The 22,613-nt window shown below is 32.7% G+C and overlaps 1 protein-coding gene across 1 annotated transcript in view; it reads right to left on the reverse strand.

The window, feature by feature from the left end:
• Positions 1-22,359, reverse strand: part of LOC111418908 (Tyrosine-protein kinase Src42A) — a 56,684-nt gene extending 34,325 nt beyond the window's left edge. Inside the window, exon 1 of the mRNA XM_023051613.2 lies at positions 21,754-22,359. Coding sequence (XP_022907381.1) covers positions 21,754-22,112 — 359 coding nt within the window. The 5' untranslated portion in view covers positions 22,113-22,359. The remainder of the gene's footprint in view (positions 1-21,753) is intronic.
• Between the last annotated feature and the right edge of the window lie 254 nt (positions 22,360-22,613).

Consider the following 22,613-nt stretch of genomic DNA (forward strand, 5'->3'; position numbering starts at 1 on the left):
TAACCCAGGGTTCGTCGAACGAAAACGGCCCATGTTGGACCCCATTGAGACAAGAGTTCGAAAATGGGTATCGTTTTTCAGATGTGCTCCATTGCGAATTTGGTGTTGTCACGAAGAAAAAAAATCAATAAAGTTTTAAAAAATAAAAAAAAATTATTGCAAACAAAACTTTCTAAAGCGTTTTAAATATGAACAAGGAAGTATGTTATGTCATCTAAGATGGTAATTTCTTTCTATGGTTTCCAAATGAATTCAAACGGTTTGTTCGAGAAATAGTTAATCAAGATTTAGATTTTTAGATGGAGATTGCGGTCGTTGGTTGGTTACCGCTTTAGGCTGGGCGCGCTTATTAAAAATCTGTCATCTTTGCGTATATTTCTTGATTGCATTTCATTAAGGTTTAGTGCCGCCGTCACCTACTTCATAAAAATGGGACGGACACGTGGGTTTGTTCTTCTTCTTCCTATAGCAACAACTACGGTGGTCCTTTAGGTTTTTTTTTGTACTGTAGCGTTTCCTCTTCACACTTCATGAGTTAACGACTTTGTGAAAAAGGAATATTCAACTTTTAACTATTAGGGAATTGTCAATAATTAACAAATCAATATTCCGTTATGTTACTCTTAGTTTATAAGTGGAGATTTTTGGCGGACATTACCGACCAAAGTTCAACAAACTATATCTTGTGCATAGGAGCAAATAATACAAATCTAAATGTGGACATGAATAATTCGATGAATTATGTAACGTACACAAATATCTGAGTAGCATCTTTGACTCCATAGAAACTGATGACAAAGCAATAAGATCTCGGAATCATGAAGAAAGAGTTTGTACTTCAATGCCAAAAGATGAGTTAACGCTGAAATTTACTGAGAGATTCTTGAAAAACACTGAAAATTGTGTTTGAGACGAAACATAAAAAAAATGGGAATGAATGATTTTAATTATGGCTCCTCAACCAGCTTATTTGCCTGAATTGAATTCTTATGACATTTGATTCCGTGAAAAATCGAATTTTTAAGATGTCTTTTAAGCTCAATCGTAATCTTCACATTAGGAGATGTCGTAACCTTACATACACTGAACGTGCAAATTATTACGTAATAAGGTAGCTAAAATTGCGGAACAACAGAAATTTGTTTTTGTAGTAATAAAGATTCAACGACAAGTTGACATTGACCTTCAATAAACGACGGCTATTACACATGCCACAATAAAAATGCGCGAAAGCGAGAAAAAAATCAGAAATTCAATTATAAATTAAAAGAAATGTAGAATATAAGCAAATCTGATATTACGTGTCAAAAAAATTGCAACACTTCGAAAGAGCTGAGTCACAAAGCTAAGTAATTTGTATTTATTTCAGTAGTAAATTATAATTATTGAAAAAAAATGCCAATAATTTATGTCAATAAAATGTTACATCCAAACGATTGTTTATGCAGTGTCTAACTCTGCGAGACAAACTCTGAATGAGATGATCAATGATATCTTGTGGAATTTTACCCCAAACTTGCTGTAGACAACGAAGATCCTGCAAAGTGTTTGCCGCTTATGGTAAACGCCAACATATGCTCGATCGGATTTAAATCCGAAGAGCGAGCAGACCAGGGTAGAATACTCCTCTTCATGTAGGAAGTTCTGACAGATGTGGGGCGATATGAGGTCGGGCGTTATCCTGGTGGAATATAATGTCAGGGCGTTCGTTTAGCCTGGGTATTACAGGGGTGACCACTAGAGATGACTTATAACCAAACGATTTGGCACCCCATACCATAATACTAGGTGTTTGGCCGCCATGACCTCGAAGAGCAAAATCTAAACTGCGCCGCTTGCCACGGAATCTTCTTACATTACCCGTCGATCACTTTGCCAAAAACAGAACAGGGATTCGTCGCTAAACATGATGTGATCCCAATCATCAATCCAACGTTGTATTACTTGGCACCATAGAAGTCTGGTTTTTTGTGAAGTTGCGTCAAAGGAAGATATCGATGAAATTCGCCTGTACACAGTTCTTCGCGACACTATCTGCCTCAGATCTCTCATACAGCAAACATCAATTACAGCCGAAGAACGAAATCTGGCTCTAAGACTCATTTGTCTAAGGCGACGAAATTCACGTTCGATAGTCCAGGACGATGATGCTGGTTATGTTCTTCAGACCACGCAGTCTACGCTCGAAGCACTGTAGAAGGGTTTTGATTCAATCTTCGTGCAATTTCACTAAACAGAATACTAGGCCAACAATTCATCCTCTTTCAAAGTCATTCTAGGCATTGTTAACAATCGAAGAAACAACGTTCACTCACCAAATATTCCTGTTAACTTGCAATTCATTGTGTATCGATATGATGTTTTTATTACCGACTTTTTACATGCATCTTGTTGTTTTGCTAAGATACCAGCTTGTTGATTCATCTTTTTAGAGGTGTTGCAATTTTGTTGGCACGTAGTAGAATAAATACGAGAAAATAAATAAATAAGGTTGTGTTAAACAAATGTTGGCAATATAGAAGAAAAAGTTTTGAAAAACTTCTGGATAGAAGTTATAATATGGCGTGGATTACTTGGTTTATGTAGTATAATAAGAGTTTATGTAGTCTAATACGAGAATAAAGCAAGAGTGTTCTTGGGTTCATTTGCAGTGAGGATTTATTGGTAAAAATGTTTTGCATTTTTTACGATCCGCGCAAAAATAACTTTCAAATACTTCCAGAGGTGGCCTTTTAACTGATTACTTGCATGTATATTAACCTCAATTTACATTTTTGTAACTATCGCCAATAATATAACTCAATTCTATAAACATCTTGAAAGATAAACGATTCATTAAAATAATTTGTACTTGAACTTGTATTTGGGAGCACTTAGCATTGTGGAAGGATATTTTCGAAAATGAAGTGTGTAAAATCACATCATAATAGATAATCATTTGCAAACCAATTCAATGAATTTATTTAAGTTTTATTTCGTGTGGAATTAAATCCATAAACTGAAACCTCTTAAAGGACTTTAAGTACATTGAGTACATTTAATCTTGTTCGTGCTAATTTCAATCTTGGACCCGAATCTACCTCTTCAAATTTCTAATCATTATTAACCCGATAAAAACAAATCAACAATCTCTAAGTACCATCGTGTTCAAATCATTTTTTCATTAAGAAATTTTAATATACGGTTTTTTTATCAAAAATAGAAACGAAATAAATATGTAAATAACATTTATGTGAATATCTGATATGAGTACACGTGCTGTAAATGCAATGACTAACGTTCAGCTCTAATTTAATTGAGACTGTAAACAGCAAACAAGTTATATTTACTCAAAGCACCTTACAAGAAATAGTACTTTTTATTGTTAAAAAAGAAAACAAAAAAACTTACAAGCTGATTAGAAATTATTGAGATGGGAATAAGTTTTTTACTCGTTTCTAGAATGTGGGTGCTGCTCCTATAAATCTATTTATAAACATCTAAAACACGATTATCTAAGCAACAAAAACGTAAAACTCGCCACTACTCTTCATACTTATTTATAGAGAAACGCGCTTTGCTCTTGGTCATTGGAGAGACTAATTACGTATAAACCTACAAATTGCCTTCTATTTATAATTCCCACGTCCGCGGCGGATGCCGATATTAATATCCTCGACTTGCTATCGAACGAGAAGGAATTAATGAATGGGGTATAGTCAATGACGATGTCTAACGTAATCTTAACGCAAGGATTACTCAGAATAATAATAAAAACATTCCAAGAATAGAAAAACCATTATTATAATTTATTTACTTAGAAAAAAAATTTATGGAAAATACCAAATTATTACACAATTAAACATAAATTTTAAAAACAAAGAGAGGTTAAATATTTAAATTGTTATAATTTGTCTTAAATTTTGCTTTCTTCTTTAATTGCTTTAGTTGTTGTTGGTTGGATCGAAGAAGTTAAGTATGAAAATCCGGTTCGAGACGGTCCGGTAACAACATCAGGCAAGAGCAAGAAGCATCAAAGCGTTGGAACGATTATTTATGGTGGACCGTAAAAGTTACGTAGGCCCTCGACCGTTCGATCATCGTTGTCGAGGAGGACCCAAGAAGAGATTACCCACAAATTTATCGCGGACAAATTGAAATTGAATGCGCATCGGCGAGATGCCCCGCGTCTTCGATTTATACCTCTCTCTCCCGAATGCATTCCTGCGGCGGTCCTCGCGATTTATCGACGTCCACCTATCAACTCGACCCGATCTCTTAGTTGTTGTCGTTCGGAAAACAACCGAGAAGAAGAACGAGGATAAGATGTTGTCTTTTCTGATGCTGATCAATAAATACACGTATTACAATAAGAAGAAAAAGAAAGAACTTGTACCGTTACGGTTCAATGTTATGATTATCAAAACAAAAAAATTACGTTGTTGTTAAGCAGCAAAATTAGAAAGATCTTTCGTTAAGGTCTTATTAAAAGCGGATGTCGAATCGTTGGCGCCAAAAATAAATTAACCCGAAAATCGGGCGCCACAAATATGTACCGTTTCATCAACGCAAAACCTCTTTGGTGATGATTTCGCCGAAGGCAGCTTTTCTCCAATTACAATGACCCAGCAAAGTCAAGTTTCAATTTTCTAAAACTAACAATAACAACCAAAAAAATCCCATTATAATCTCATAACCAAATAATTTTCTTTTTTATCGCATCTTTTTTTCATTTTAGATTCTTAACAATAAAAATAAGTCTAAGAAATTATTTTGAAGATTAACATTAATTCACGAATTGAAAAAACAAACCATTTAGGTTTGATGATGTTTATTAAGTAATCAAGGTTTAACACAACGTTAATCGAGCATTCTCGCTTCCTAATTGGCCAACTTGTAAAGTTATTGTTCGTAACGGATTTTTCAGTTGAGTTGGTCAGTAACTTATTGATACTATGATTATCAATCTCACTCAGACAATAACTTTGGTAACACATAGATTAGATTGTCAAGATTTCTAAGAAATATTCCACGTTTTGTTTAAATTGTAAACAGTTTCAAGTATTTAAAGGCTTTTACAACTGGGACAGGTTGATATTAACAGTCTGTGGCGTCATGTAGTTTTAGCAGCGATTGCCAAATCTGTTGTTTATTATTCAACCATTGATGACAAATCAACATGGCAAGTTCCACGATTAAGCAGCAAAATGAGTGTTTGTTAACGCAAACGTGACATCGCCATGGACAAGAACTTGAACTGTAGTAGACTTCAATTAGACATATTTTGCGCCTGCACCTTACAAGAACTGACCCAGGAGCTCAAAGTTAATGACCATAGATAACGCCGTTTCTTTGTTTAGCTTGGCTTTGTGAACATACTATGCTGCTTTAGAGAACAGATACAAAGGATCACAAGCAGTATTTGATGTATTGAAGAATAAAGCAGTTGAAGAAAATTAAAAATGCTGAAACAGCAAATCGGCAACAAAAATAACATTGTCCAGAAGAAGAAGGATTTTAATTTATTTGGAATGCCGACTTTTATCGGAAAATACATTGGAAAACTTGTCAATTGAGGAAATTAAAATCCAGGACTGAGGAATACAATATATGAATGGAGAAACATAAAGAGTATTGTGCGGTAAATCATAAAGGATCATAAGATGATGAGGAATTCTATAAAATAGATGTTTCAAAGATCTGTGAAATGAAATTCAAATTGATGAACAGACTAAAATTGATGCCAACTCTGAGAAACAAGATTTTAGCGAGCAAGAAGAAAAATACTGTATGATTGATTCTGCTATAGCAATAGCAACTTTGTAAAATTTTAAGAACATTTTTCTCGGAACATACTTTTTGCAACTACATATATCAACAAATTTATGTTTATGTCTCATGCCTAAATAATTCCTAGTTTTCTAGGCACGAAACATGATTCCATATTTCGTTTTTATAACAATCCTTTATTTCATTATCGCAAATGAGTGGCTCGTGTTCGTACTAACTCTACATCAACCGACAACTACTGCTTCATTGCTAGCCTCGCGGTACTACTTGGAAACTAGGTCAGGAAGATCCTGTTTATATTTTGTGTTCTCTTACAATCACCAATAAGAACCGACTGTGTTACACGACTTCCAGCGGCTGAAGATCGATTTGACACCCTAACGAGTACTTGTACAAGTGTAAGGTTATTCAAAAAGATGTTTGGCACGGACTCAATGTCGCATTATATAATTACGATCCTAGTATAAAAGAGTGGGTGCTTACTTGGCTGAAATCCAATTAATATTTTTAACTTGTTGCTGTAAGTTTTTAATGTTAGGAAAATTTTGCAGATTAATGTGAATCAAGTATGACAAAATAAAACTTATTTTAATGAAAAATTATAACATAAGTTTTACCAGTAATTTGAAAAGATAGATATTGACACATAATCCATGATTAATGACGGTCAGAATATTATTGGAAGCAATTACAAGAAAAAGTCGATTCCAACAGCATATTTCATCAAAACCTAACAAATACAGGATAAAAATTTATGCTTTGGTAGATGCGATATCATTTTACACAAGTAATATCGAAGTATAGCAAACAAGCTTTTGGTGTACTTGAAGTTGATACCTAAGAGCTTACTAAAACGTTTATGTGAACTAATCTGGGGTACAGTACGTAATGTAACCATAGATAACTGATTTACAAATGAAGAATTAGTAGAGGAGAGAAATGCTACTTAAAAACTACTTAAAACTTGATGAATTTAAGAATTTTTTTAAGAAACTAAAAAAGTTTCTTTAGTGTATCTTCTTTCTTTCTGGAAAGTTCGAAGGACCCCAGTGTCGAGTCCTCGTCCGCACGGCCTCCACAGACGGCCCGTGGCCTGGGGGCCCGTACTTGAAAGGTCGCCGTGTGAACGACCGCATCGGCCGCCGCGTCCTTGAACGCAGACGCCGCCGGAGACAGCTGTGCGAGCATCGTCGTAATGCCATCACCGCAACCGCCACCGCCACCCGCCCCCATGGGTGAACAACCCATCCGGGCAACCTGGTCCATGTCCGAAACCCTTTACTTTTAATAAATTCGTTTTGTATCAGTCATTCCAACATCGGATGTTGTTCAAAACAGATAACTTTTCGATTGAGAGATTATTTTAATTATTAACAGATTGAAATAATCTTAATTAAATAATTTTAATTATTATATGATTGGGTTGATAAAAACATCATTTTGTTGGATTTAAGATAAAGAAAAAAATTTGTATAAAAAATTGTTTTGCTACGAATTAAGACATGATCTTTTAGAATTTGTTTCTTTTTTCTTTCAGAAATAAGATTTTTTTAAATGTATTTTATCTTACGTTTAGAGTTAGATAATAAACTAAAACGTTAGTACCTTTTTGTAATAAGACCATATTCGGTTGATGTTTTTTTACTATTTATAGAAAACGTTCCGCACTCCACACCGAGAAGTTCTTCTTGCGCTTAGTTGCCATCCATAATGGGTCGTCGACGACGAGTTTTTCCGTCGGCAACGCGAAACGTTATCTTTATTTTTAGCCTTGATTAGGACTCGGCTTAGCTCCTTTTAGCGCCCGTTTCCACCAAATCATAAATAATGTATAAGCAGGGATTCACCAAAACGTCTCATCGCAATATTTTAAAACTATAAATTACACATACAAGGAATTCTACCATTTTCTAACGCAAATCCATGATTTTTATCTTTGGTTCTTTTTAGTTTAGACTGAATAACACCGAATTTATTTTTTTTTGTAATTTTAGTATAAACTACAATTCATTTTATTGAAATTTTATAGAAATAAAAAAAATTAATCAAAAGAGTTCTCGTCTGAAACACATTATCTATAAGTACATCTTTGTATTATCCTTAGCATTATCAAAACATCCAGAAATAAATTCGCGTAAGTGTCGACTTAATAGGATAAATAAACGTTTATCTAACAACTTATCATGAAGATGTATCTATTTTCTTAGTCATATATTTTTTTAATTAAAAAATAAAGTATTTACTCAACGTTAAACAAAAAAAAATACTTTTTGATCTCACCGAATGCATCCCAAACTTAAAACGTCTACTTCCTTTAAAAAATTACCTCTTATTATTATAATTAATAATTATTAAGAGAATTCGTTTTTTAACTAACCAAGTTGGTACTCGCCTTGAAATATTTTTGCCATTCTTTCGGCGGTCATCAACCACGGCCCGAAAACCGGGAGACTTGATTTTAAAACTATAAATAACCGGGCGAGTTGAAAAACCCACCTCTTCGCATTCTTTTTTCTTGAAGCATATGTCAGGGACACCCTGTAGTTGGATAAATAATCTTTATATATTGACGAAGAAAGGTTTTAAAAATAGGGGAAAAAACGAATAATATCAACGGGGCTCTTAATGAGGAGCTGGTTATCACAACGCCCCCGTAACATTTTGACGTCAACGACTTGAACGACTTGAAAATCCCCTCGAAACTTCGCTTTTTATTTTTATATTTTTAACTGTTAAAAGAAGACGAACAACAACATGTACTCACCAAACATACAGGGTAACAAAAAAGGTACTCACCTGAAAAATAAAAAAAAAGTTAAAATTAAAAAAAAATCATTTAAATTATTACCTGGAGGATATGAAGGGATTTTTGAGGACTTCGGAAAGGGATTTTAAATTTCAAGGAAAAATTAGTTTTCTTTAAATTCTGAAAATAAAAAGAAAATGTTATATTCTTATTCGTTTCTAACTGAATTTTATTTATAAAAGCTTACGTCAGGATTGACGCAAATGTAATTTGCTTTTTTTTTAAATTTTATGAATGTGTTAACCTTTCTTTAACAGTTATAGCACATTCATAGAGCACATTATTGTTCCATTCAATTGTTGATACCACCATGATTAGAAAACAAAAAGAAAATCGAACTTTAGCAATCCATTTATTTATGCAGCGAGCTTACAAGTTAACTCTTTATGCACGAATTCAAAGTGCAACAAACAATATAATAAATAATTTACTGCATTAAAATTACGGAAATTAATCGCTTTCAATTTTTTTCTTATTTTATTGGCTGATAACGTTCGCTTTAAAACAGTCTCTATAAATAGCAATCGCGTTACACTTATTCTGTGCCCCATGCAATTTTATGGCACGCAAGGCCTTACTAGAAGAGCCTTCATTAGGATACCGTCGTAATTATTGTCGCTGCTTAAGAACCGGTGGCGCCAAAGGCCGCGGTTCCAGAAGCTATCGGTACATTCCAAGCAGCGGCCCCGACGACGTCGTGGACCGATAATTTCGCTTCTAACTTTAGAAGTAGACGCAGCATTAAGTAATTAATCATTCCATGCAAATTAGCTTCGAGATTTTTTTTACAATTTTCAACAAATAAACGAAGAATCCAAAAAAAACAGTAAGTAATTAGAAGACAAAAACGGATTATTACTAGTATATGTTTTTAACTCAACCTCACTTCAAGAATGTTTTTGTGAATAATTAGGTTATTCAAGTTATCAACTTTAATATATTATGGTGTCCAAATCCCCGGATTAAGAATGTTTTAGAAAAGTAATTATAAAAACAATTAAAAAAGTGTTTTGAACTTGTTTTACTTCAGTATTAACGTATTAGGTGTTGGAACTGCACCAACAAAATTAAAGCAATATAAATATAATCGCCTACAAGTAGTATCTAGCTTTTTGCCATCGCTACCTAATCTTCTGCAATCAGTAGCCAGTTCCTGTTATCAATATCTGTCTTCTCCAAATAGTATCAAGCCTTCTACCATCAGTAGGTAGGTTCTCGCATCAGTATTTAGCCTTCTGCAAGTAAGGAGAGTGTTCTCCCATCAGTATCCAGACTTCTGCAAACAGTATATTGACTCCTGCAATCAGTATCCTTCTCCATGCGGTAATTACACATTTACAAGTAGTAATATTTTGCAAGTAATCGTCGTGCTTATAAATTAAGAATAATAGAAAAATAAAAAAATACAGTGTTTTCCAAAAGTAACGCATAAATCCCATTCATTTGAAATAGAAAAATAGCACTAACCATGCGTAACCATGGCAACCAATTGTTTCAGATATTTTATTAAAGACAATGATTAATTTTTGATACCTAAAACAATTGGTGCTATGATTACGCGTGGCTACTACTATTTTTCTATCTCAAATGAACGGGAAATAATCTTCAGCAATCAGTAGCCAGTTCCTGTCACCAATATCTGTCTTCTCCAAATAGTAACCTTCTGCCATCCGTAGGTGGGTTTGTGGTAATAGTATCTAGTCTTCTTTTGCAATCCTTTTTGAAAGACAGCTTTTTAAATAAATCCCCAAAGAACCAATTGGATGCAACTTTGTAACAGAAGACAAGTAAAAAACTTAAAAAATCAGATCAATAAAGCAACATTTCCATTAAGATGCTTAAGAGAGATGATTTGGTCAAATCAAAACTAATTTAAAAGTATGTAAATTATCCAATTAAAAGAGATCATGCATCAACAGGTTGTTTCTAAGTACCAAAACGGATTCGAATGAATTAAAAGGGCTGTATAAAGGTGACGGACGAGGTCGCGAAGGTCACACATTTAACTCGACCATTAGTGAGATTCGACGCGGTTTTCCACTGAACTTACTACAGCGTTGTTAACTTAGTTTATAGTGGGCGATAAAACGGCCATAAAATACAATGTTTACCGCGGAATTTCGATTCGGCGGATCGGTAAAAATACCTCTCCCCAAGACTTCTCTCTATATTTAGCTTTACGGCGGCTAAAACTTTTTCAACCGATACGTACCAAGGATCTAATAATAGACCATGATCCTCAAGTACAACCAAGAAGAAGAAAAGTTTTAAGAGTGAGTGAGTGGTTGTTGTTTGATAAAACGACCCAAACAACCATTTTAATACGACCATAGAACGTTATCAACAATAGTCATTTTAATGGTTTTTGCGAAAAATGCAAGGAAAAAACAAATCCGTCGCCTTGGAAGAGATTTGTTTTATTATAAAAGTAAATTGAAGGACATTCAAGAATTTTTATTTTATTGTAAGTTTTAACTGACGTTATCGAAACGGGATAAAGCGTCCGCATCTGTGGAATTCTTAGACAGCGAATCGAATACTTCGGTATTAATTAAGTATTATAAACGAACGGACGATTTAATCGAAAAAACAAACAAAAAAATTATGATGACATCTTTAAAAATAGGTACATAACGAGTGGCCAAGGACTAATTAGCGGGTATCAATTGCGACAAATCTACTTAAAACAATTCTAATCTCTTGACATTTGAAATTTTAAACCATCACTTATTAACATTCTAATAAATTAACATTAAGAGAAGAAATCAAAAAGAGAGTGATATCGGATTCAAATTCGTAAAAAAGCTCGGACAATAAGAATCATCCGAGGCAACCTGCTGAGAGTCATCTGAGATGATAAGAATAATTCCGAGAAGAAAAATCGATCTCAAAGAGCAAAATAATAATAATTCGGGATCGCTCAAGAACTACCGTTGTTGTGTTGTTACCGGACCTGAGCCAGCGGCTTTCTAAATAATTAAGTGAAACTTAAACGGATTCAGTAATTATACACCTGCCCCGAAGCCCCAATCTAAAGATTTTTGCCTTCTTCCGTCCCTGGCGCCAGAAACATTATTAAAATTATCATTATAACGGTACCTTAATTCAACATTTTCAAAACAACCTTTTATGTATAAACTTTCTTTTTGTTTTAATTATAAATAATTAATACAAAAACATAAATTTCTATTACAAACAAAATATATACTTTTTAATCCTCGAAGTTATACAACCCAACATACATAATTGTAAAATAAGCAATCTAGGTACAGTAAAGTCTCGATATAACGGACTTATACGGGAGAGGGGGTGTCCGTTATATAAAAATATGTTCCTAAATACGATTTTTAAGCTGGTATAAAAAATTTTGTACTCAATAAGATTATTTTCTATCAACACAAATGGGCTGCGAAAGACACTATAAGCACTGATATTGTGCTATCAATGCCGTCAGATTTGAATCAGAGAAATGGTCGATATCAGAGATTGTACTGTCTAAACACCAGTCCTGGATCGAAAATTCTCTGAAAACGCTGGAAGGGGTTGGGGCAGGAGTATACTGCCAGACACTTCGGATTAAACAGGCTTACAGCCTGAGTATGTACTGTACTGTATTCAGGCGGAAGTATTTGCTATTGACATGGGTGCTAAAATCAATTTGCTGGCAATAAAGCGGCAGATGAGCTAGCATCTTCTGAGTCATAAGTTGGACTGTGGGCTGAAGAAATACTTCGCCTACTGTGGACCAGTTCTCCTAGAATGAGACACGCCAAGTTATTAATTTTTTTTATTTATCAACACCGCCATTGTTAACCCGGGAATATTTTAGGACTTGCTCGTAGCAGCATTGAATATCTAATGGGTGTCTTTACTAGGCACTGCCGATTAAAGACACACCTCAACTTGAATCAGATTCTCGATTTTTGTGTCGCAGTTTATCTCGAAAGTATCTGAATGAGTTTTCACGAATTTTCGTTAAGAGCATTGGACTGCTTGGTGAAATTTGATAATGTTATGTATCTAGCTTGCAAGGTTGGTTGCCAACCTTGCAAATCAACAAAAAATAAAAACGTGGTTTGTATCGAGTAGTGGATCTCTGGGAATACCCCGTGATCCACCTAATATATTACTATAATAATATACTAGGACCTATAAATATGTTGTAAATAAAAATTTGTCCGTTATATCCGAAGTCCGTTATATCGAGTTTTTACTATATCGCGATTGAGAATTCGCCGAGATATAGACAACTCATTCAACACAAAAATTTAGTAAGCAACAAACTAACCGTTCCTGTAAAATGGGTTGCATACCCGAATATGTTATAAATTTAAAAAATCTTTAATAAGTTGCGGTTTTCTTCCGTATGTTAATAAAGATTTTTAAATAATACTTGTGTAATTTTATTGCGGCTGATTGGAATTTCAACACCGGAAAAAGTTCTTTTTTCATTGCAACCAGAATATTAACGAACAAAAATTTTATCAAAGAGTTCTTGAATGAATAGGTTTATTGTTAGGTCAGGTGAAACTATGCATCTAGAGTCTAGATTCCAAATTCGCTCTCGGCGAGGTAACCCACAAGAAAGCGATCCACGTTTGCAGCAATAAAACGTTGAGAAATCGCGTTCGTAGAAACGGCAAGAAACAGTTGCGAATTTAATATATTATTTTGAAGGTAATGCTTAGTTTTTCTGTAAAAATTATAATTAAATATTTAATGATAAAAAATAAATGTGTGATTCACAAACCTTAAACATTCATTGATAGTAACCAGTTTAAACATTCAAATAATGTAAATATCCGTTTCGTCTGGATTCCAACCGTTTATTTACGTTAAAATTTACGGTTTTCGTTTACGAAATCGCACATAAAACATCTGTGTGGGAACGAAACTTAATACCCTAGAACGTTTACTAAACGTTTTCTAACCCTTGTTTAATGTTTTTGTAATTTAATCCAGGTGTTGTAAAAAAATAATTGAGAAAGAATATATTTATAGAAATTAAATATCATTGAGCTAAACAATTTAATCTCCGTTATCTCGTTTTATAATGTTCAAGAAAGCTAGTATGTTTGTGATCACAGAATGTAACACATCCGGTTAAGCATTTTGATTAACATTTTATATGTAAACATTTGTAGTAATATTACAAGTAGTAGTAGTAAGTTAAATATGTAATATTTTCTTATGTGTTATGAGTAATCATTAAATATAACCGAAACATTTATCATTTCACCAAGTTTTTATCACAATAAAAAAAGAACAGGATATGTCAAACATACCCAAGTCCATATCCGTTGCATGAAAAAACCTTCTTTATCTAAATATGACGCAACGAAAAAAAAATAATAAATTAAAAATTATTCAAGAGTTCATTAATCGCGTTAAAATTGCGCATATGATTAAACGGCGGAGGTGTTTTGCTCCATTTCACTCGAAGATTTCTAATTTTTCTTTTTTCGAAAACGTGAGAATCTCAAACCTGGGCGGGTTCGCGTGATCGAAACCGAAAGTTAAACTGATTCTTAAACCGAGTATTATCTAACATAAACAATTAGTAGTTAATTGTCGTCTTTTATATCTGGTAAAGGGGACTCTGCAAGTGAATTATTTTTCGTTGTTAACCTTTCTATGCGTCTTCTGCCTTTCTCTTTTCGTTTTTTTTAATAAACTGCCAATGGAAAAGAGAACCGACTGCTGCTAAACGCGAAACGGTCGATCGACGAAAAGGCTTTTAGAAAGCTACCAGAGCTAAGTTAATGGAATATTTGCGGTAATCGAAGTTGTGAAGTTTTAATCATAACAAATATTGTCATCAGTGCGTAATTAAAAATAGTTTGTTGATTTATTTTTTAACTTATCATTGTTTAAACGATTTTGTAAATTACTTGAAAATTTTAAATTTGCTATAAACATTAAGGCAAAATTCCTTATAAAAAATTGTATCATAAAGTATATTTATTATGAGTTTAAAAGTTTCATCATTATAAAGTAATTGAAGCAAATAACGTAATCTAATTTATTGAAAATCATCTTCAAGCAAGACGACAAATTTTTGTTGAAACTGTGTTAAAAATGGGACATAATAACAAACCGTTAATCCAACGATATCTGTGCTATCGAACGGTTTTATTCAACTTAAAATGGAGTTGTACATAATAGAAGAAAAATACGAAACCGAACAGGAAGTAATTTAGTATAGCTCTTCGTGCTTGCTCAACATTTCAAAATACTTTTATTGCATCTCTATCGAATTCGCTTAAATATCACAATTTAATATACAACAAAAGGATTAATTACATCATTTTAAAACCATTTATGTCTCATTATAATACTGAAAAAAAAAAACAATCAATGGAATTCAATATTACGACACATATTAACACCTGGATATTATTGTATTTAACCTTAAGTGAATGGAAACGTTACAATATTAAACATTCTAAAATGTTTTATAAAAAGTTTAATCGAGTTATTTCTATTATTTTTAGGATTTATATTAATACTCCTTGTATTTTCTTGCATTTGTAAAGAAAACACAAAAAGAAGCATCAAAATAAATTAGTTACATAACATTTTTATTGCAATAATAAAATAGTTTGAATATGGAGGGTATTGCTCCCTATTTTGAAATCATTGTCCTCCCGCTTTGACACAGTTCTCTGTAACCGGGATGTACTCAGTTTTCGGTCTAAATATAGCCGGTGATGGGATATTGACTGAAGTTATGCGGTAGAACCGTTCTACTATTACAAACTTCTATTTGTAAACTTTGAACTATATAATCTCTCCTCCACTGCGGTGGCAACAATGGAATTGGTTTTCCAACTACAACCCACGGCCCTTTTAAACCCCACAATAAAAACCCCCACATTTGTCGTTGTATGTAAATTTGATTGGAAATTAATTCGAGATTTGCCAATACGAAACATGAACCATTTTTTATTGTATTGTACATTTTTTTATCAATAAATTTAATTAACCAAACAATTATTTATCTACTTTCTGTTCGCGTGTCTATTTTAAAACGTGATTTAACTGTGATGAAATTATAAATATGTATAAATTGAGAAAATATGTTGTATATATTATTTGATTACACGATTATTGAGATTGCCAGCAAGTTCATCGACTTTACACATTTCTTTGTTGAAAATTATTTTAAGACCTTCTGACACGTTCCTAAATTTAGCTTTTGTATACAAAGTTAGGGTCTAAATTAAAGACGGATTCATGCAAGATTTTGAATTAACAATAAGTTTTGTACACAATTATTTGTATTTAATTGTTTAAAAAAATTAAGTTAAAATAACTGTGCACAAGAAGATATGTAGTTAAATATAAAACAGTGAGACTCAAAGAGCAAATTTATGGCCTGTAGAGACTGCTTTAGTTCTACGGTTTGGAACAATATTTTTTCAACTGCTCAGGCGTCCGTCAACTGGCAGTTAAAAGTGTTGTTGGAACAAACCTATTAATTGTACATATTACATTGATCAAGACGCAAACAACTTTATCTACAGGATTAGATCAGGTCTATCAAGGCGAAAGTAGTGTTATCTTTTAAATTAGTTAATAAATACAGATCATAATCAGGTTTGTAGTTAAACCTGATAGAAGCTAAACAAATCTGTATCTTCATCATCTGGGAGATGAGTCATAAACTTAGCAGTTTAGGGAAAGAACTACTTTCCATGTCTTATAACGTGTCAATTTTTACCAAAAGAATGTCTCCATCTGGTTTTATGATATAACGAATTCAAGACGATAGCGAGACGATAGATGTATAAAGAGTAACCTATCTACCCGTTATATATCACTATTTTGTTTGTATAACTTGGCTTGGAATCAAAATACTGGGAGTTGGATAAAAGTAAGCGATCTTCAGAATGATATTAGTGTGACGATGGTTAGACAGCAAAATCAAGCGCGCCACAACATCAACAAAGTCGAAGGAGTCACTGATATTTTGGTGGCTTGTAAGATATGGCACGTATTAAGGTGGTGTGAAAAAAACTCGACAAATGATTGGTTTGAGAGGGAACAGTAATTTTAATTTACCTCATTCCACTTATCGAACTTCTTTTACAAATCCTCCATCCATTCAAAATAAATTTTTGTTTTAATGTAACCAAACGAACGCACTTCCACATCACCCCCTTTTTTTTTTGATTAAAAAAGAAACGCGTTTTTTTTTTGTAATAAACAAAATAAGTCGTAATTCGTACTATCACCTAACATAGAAAAATAGTAAATGATGATCGTTTTGTAAAAATCGTGAATACATATTTATAAAATACACGAACATCTCATTCAGATGTCAATTTGGTTTGTTGATTAATCTTTATCGACGTAGTACGGCGAAGAAGGTATTTTAACGTATCTATTATTTCACACGACCCACATTCAAAGTCAAGTAGCGGTTACGTAGGTAATAACGCAGAAAAAAACAAACCGTCAGAGTAATTATGTTGTGGAATTCTACGCGGACGAGAAAACAGAAAGAAAGAAGGTAAAAAAACAATCCGGAAAGATCAAGGTTAATCTTAAGCCGATAAATGGAGATGAAACGAAGCGAAAATAACAACAACCTAAAGAAAAGGTATTTTTTACCTAAAATGAAATAGTTGCTCAAATCTTTTTCTATTGAAATATATAAAAATGTACAAAAACTATTGAGTTACAATGTACACAATCCAATTTGTCTTAGTTGACAAACGAGGTACGAAGCCGACTTCGATCACCTGTTGGCCCATTAAAGAGCCAACCGTGATCCGAGGTCAGTAGCACTACATAGCACGTCACTTCTCGACCCCTCGATGACGTACAGAAAAATCCACGTGGTTATCTTATCTCAATTAAACCATTTTTAAGTAAATAAAAAAATCCAATGAATTGCATCAATTTTAAATGTTAACAACAATTTCTCAACGCCAACTAAGTATTTTTATTAGAATACATAAAAATCGTATCTTTTTCTTCTTTCCTTTTTTTAGCAATAATTTCAATTTCGTTTTCATTTCACGGAACGTCGGCCATAACCATCCATCAGAATGGAAAGGTAAACGCTCGGACGTGTGTGTGCGCATCGTGCGGCTTCGGTTGCGTTCTTGAGTAATCAAAGTCAACATCCTGCATCCATAACTTAATTCAAGTGTGTGTGTTGTTGTTTAACATGCAAGAGCTGCACTCGAGCTTCTGAGTCGTTTTGCGGTTCGTTTTCTTCGTTCTTTTTGTGTGCGAGGGAGCGTTATCCGGTGTCTGTATAAATAGCTTCAACATTTTTGTCGTCTTTTTTTGCTCTTATAAGTCGTCTGTCTCCTTGACTACTAAGAGTCATCGTCTGAATATTCACTTCTTTCGGTTTTTGCACTTTTTAATCTAATCTGTCAAAAATTTGTTTAAAAATTATTTAAACAGAATTAATTAAATTCAAAATAAACAACATATTTCAAAAGTTCATCATTTAATAACAACAAAAGATTTTAAATTGAATCATAAATGAACTAAAAGAGCTTTCGCTAAAAAAACAAAACCATCATTATCGCTTGTTGAACTTAACTTTCGATTCTCCCCTCAACTATAATTCAAATTAAGATAATTACTAACGTTTCACAAGCTTTCTTTTTCTTGATGAGAAATTACTTAGGCACGAGGTGTTTTAGTTGTGTATTTTCAATTATGTGTTCGTTATCGTTTATTATTTCTACAACAAAAAATAAATGGGATGGATTAAAAACAAAAATCATTATTGATTTATCCTCGCTTTGTCCTGAATTAGCCTTGATGAATAAATTAATTGATTCTTCACTGGACATAACAATCGTAATTACTTTAATCCATAAAAACACATTGTGACTTTTAATTAAAACATTTATACATACAAAAAAATCCGCACGTTTCGCACCAATAATTTGTACATTCAATAAATACGCACACACGTCCTGTTTTATTAAAATCTAATTTTTAGTTTAGTTAGGTACGACTAATTAGTGACTAAAAGAAATGCAACAAACAAATTAAATTGAAAAGAATACGATAAAACAACAAAAACCATTTAAACAGAATTGATTTTTATTGAACCATCATTCTAAACGTAAAAACAAGGAAATTACGTAAACGAAGCGTTTATTGAAATTGTATTTTTTGTAGTTGTTACGAGATCGTCCTTGATCCTGAACACGACTACAAAAAAGAGAAGGACATTACAAGGTTCAATTTGACCTTGTATAACGATATGGAGGAAAGTGAGGTAAAAAAAAAATGTTGTGATGCGATTGAACCGTGCATGTTATTAAGTAGCTTTCGGTTTGCCAACTGACTCGCCTTGATCGAAAATGACAGGAGACTGTATTCACCGTATGCGCGCGAAGGAGCATGCAAATTAATTTCGATTGTGTTCGTACCACGCCTGCAGATAAATGTAAAAGCCGACGCGAACAAAGAAATTATCAAGTCAAAATAGATAATTTCGGTTTTGTAATTAGTTTTTGCGTTGAGGAAATGCATGAAATTTGTGAAAGTTATAAAATAGATAAAATGCATAATATAAGAGATAAATTTATCTAAAAATGATAATAAAAGTTATAAGTGGGAATCAGGTAATACATCATCATATCCACGATAAGAAGTTGTTTAATACATAAATTAATTCAACTTAAAAATTAAAGTTATAAAAATTATCTAATCCAGATATAAACGTTCAACTTCAAAATGCGTTTATCGATAACTAAAGTAAAGTTTATGGCACCATCTATAACGATAAAAGAAATTCCCTGAATTAAAAATTTGTTGCAAAGAAATTAAGTAGTTAATCTAACTACTGTATAAGGGACAGAAAGGTGCATCGATAAACATTTTCACGCCTTAAGCCGCCTTAAATTCGCTCTCAGGTTTCCAGGTCGACCATACACTTCTATAATACCACTCTCAAGAAACCACTGAACATATTCTGTATGAATGCGTCCAAAGGCTGCCTTCTTCTAACGGTGTGTTTTGATCTTTAAAACACTTACACTTTACAATGACTAATTAATTGCGTCACCAATATTTCACCAATTGGATCGCTTGTAGCACGTGGACTTTCGAGTTAACCTTTTTACCACTCGATGCCAATTTGCGATATCGCAGTTTTAAATTTTTGATAACACCCATATCTATCGGTTGCGTTATAGAGGTATTGGAAGGTAAATATTGTAATCGGATATTTTTTAGTTGGTCCATCAGTGGAAGAGGTCGACTGTTATCGATTAATAAATAAACCTTCCTAGATATTTCCTTAATTTGGTCCCAATCTATTAACCAGTTTTAAAAAATATTGGCAATCATGCATTTTTGTTTGCTATTTAAAACAAAGGCATTTAAAGACATTCTTTCAAACATTGAGGTTTTGCTATTTTATCACGTGCTTTTTAAATTTGATGTCATTTCCAATCCAACCTTCTATTGCTGTAAAATGTTTATGTCCTAACTTTTATGCTTTTGTGGTCTGCTTACACTAACTCCTCTTTGGGTAACTTCCAAAAACCAACGATCTCTTCATCCACTACAAGTTCTTTTGGCCCCTTTTTCTTTTATTGGATGATCCTGATTGATTGTCGTTATTTATCGGTTGTCTTTCCGGTTTGTCCTGATGATTAAGTTAATCAACTAACGGTCGTCTTTGCAATTCCTATTGATTTTCTAATAGGAGTAGACGTTTTCATTTAATATTAAATCTTTGTGCGACATTCTTACAAGAATTGAAAACTTCTTTAGAACGGAAAAGCTTTAAAGGAAATTACCACCATAAAATGACAAGTTGGACAGATTAAGCGAATAAAAAAATGCCTAGAACAAGTTTAATATTTGAATCTCTGGGAAATAGAAATCAAAAAGATACTCAAACCGAGTCTAAAAATAGTATAGATTGCTTTAGGTTAACCATTTCCGGAAAGACAACGCAACATACGTCATTTTATGCATTGAAAATGAGGGGATGGTGAAATTATTTTACAAGTTTCATTCAATCCTAATTACAAAATTTAATTTAAGGCAGGGTATCACATTATGTGAAATACAGAAGCATGAATATAGTAAATAAAATCAGTTGCTGTATCTTCCAAAAACGATTAACTACTTACATATTTTTGTTTGTTAAGTATTTAATTTGTACAAAAGAATGAAACTGCGGTGACGTGAGTCCAACAGCAATAATAAGAACAAAATGAGGCGAATCTTTTCAGTTTATCGAACTTTGTGAAATCTTCTTCAAAATAACTTCCATCAACCAAACATCATCAAATCAAACCAAATTTTTTTCTATTTGTGTAATAGAATTTGTTGAGAATTTATTATTAGATTTTATGTTAACCTATAAAATCACGGTAATAAAGTTTTATTTCGCAGAACAGAGACATTTGCTTATCCAACTGGAAACTATTATTATAAGCATTAAATCTCATTTTGTTTTAGAAGATGTATTCCCTTTCAAGGAGTATTCTTAACAATAATAAATAATAAAACTTAGTAATTTATTAAAAAATCTGATTTTGTTCTTCAAATGGAATTACTTTTTTAAGTAATTAGTTATATCAAATATTAAAATCAAAAATTTTTTTTAATTTGCCAGAGTTTTACGATAATAATCTTAAATTCCAGTTTAATTAATAAAAAATCAGAGACCTAAAAGCATTTTATCGGTCATAAAATTGATAACAAAACGATAACAAACAATATATTCTTATATAAAGTATCTAATAGTGTCCCAGAGAAATTTTTTTAAGTTGACATATAAAATTTGACTTTTGAATCTTAAATGTAAACAACAGTTGGGGTCATGTACCAACATAAATCTCATTCAAAACAAAATTATCATATTTACCATGATATGTTGTTACCTTCTGATAAAATCTCATACTTATTATGATAATCACTAAAACTACTTCACTGCATTAGTAAAGTGTTCTATCTATTATTGTTAAGTGCCTTTTATAATTACATAATTAAAATAAAATTCACAGAAAACATATCTGAAATGGTTAAGTAACAAAATATACAAATATTTAAGTTTCTAAATACTTTCTAGTTGACTTCAGTAATCAAATCTAGTTATTACTCATAACTTGCTTACTTATATTTAACAAAAAATACACTAAAATGAGTAATAATAAAAAAGATATGACTAAAATACTTACGGTTCAGCTTCTATACTCTTTAATTTAGCCACATAATTTGATGGAATATATCCCTCTTGTCTTGTTCTCTTACTTCTCGCTAACCACCAATCTCCTTGTGTATCATTTAATATTTCCAAATGCTCCCCTTTTCGAAAACTTAAGTCTTCGTCAGTTCTAGCATCATAATCGTATAAAGCAACAAAAATTTTCGAATTAGGAGGATCTGGTTCGGCGGGATTTTGTTGAACCGGAGGTCTTATAGGTTCTTGGGGTGGAACTACAGCTGCAGCTGGGGGCATCATACCAACTTCTACTGGGGGCGTAACCCGACCCGTTTCTAGGTCTTTACTGGAATTTCTACTGAAACAATTTCCCATTTTATTTTGGTTTTTTGTTTTGGAACAACTCCTTTTCTTGATTCTCTTTGATTTACACTAGGATAAAACCAAAAAATCGCGGGGTCACTTTAGAACCATAGCACCGCGTCTTTTAGCGCCACTTTTTGCTATTTTATGTCCTCGCGACCGAGCTTTTCTACAATGAACGAAAGTCTTCGTAAATAAGCGGACACCACATATCCCAGTCGAGCAAATACATAAACCTTTCGATACTTTTACCTCTCTGACATTAGCTACTGTACCAGGAAATACCCAGTTTATTAATAGCTGTCATTAATAGATGGCGGTAATTCCTTAATAAATTAATCTTATTTTATATTTTGCGATATTCATGAGTTTTGAAATTATCTGATTACTTCTAATTTAAATTAATCAAGTGTAATTTAAAATCATTAAAACTTTATAAAAACATAACACAAAATCAAACTGAAATATATAGTTGCCAACTTCAAAAACAAACTTTTCTTCAACAAGAAATAC

Source organism: Onthophagus taurus, chromosome 7 (assembly GCF_036711975.1).
Source record: "Onthophagus taurus isolate NC chromosome 7, IU_Otau_3.0, whole genome shotgun sequence".
NCBI classification, from domain to species: Eukaryota; Metazoa; Arthropoda; class Insecta; order Coleoptera; family Scarabaeidae; genus Onthophagus; species Onthophagus taurus.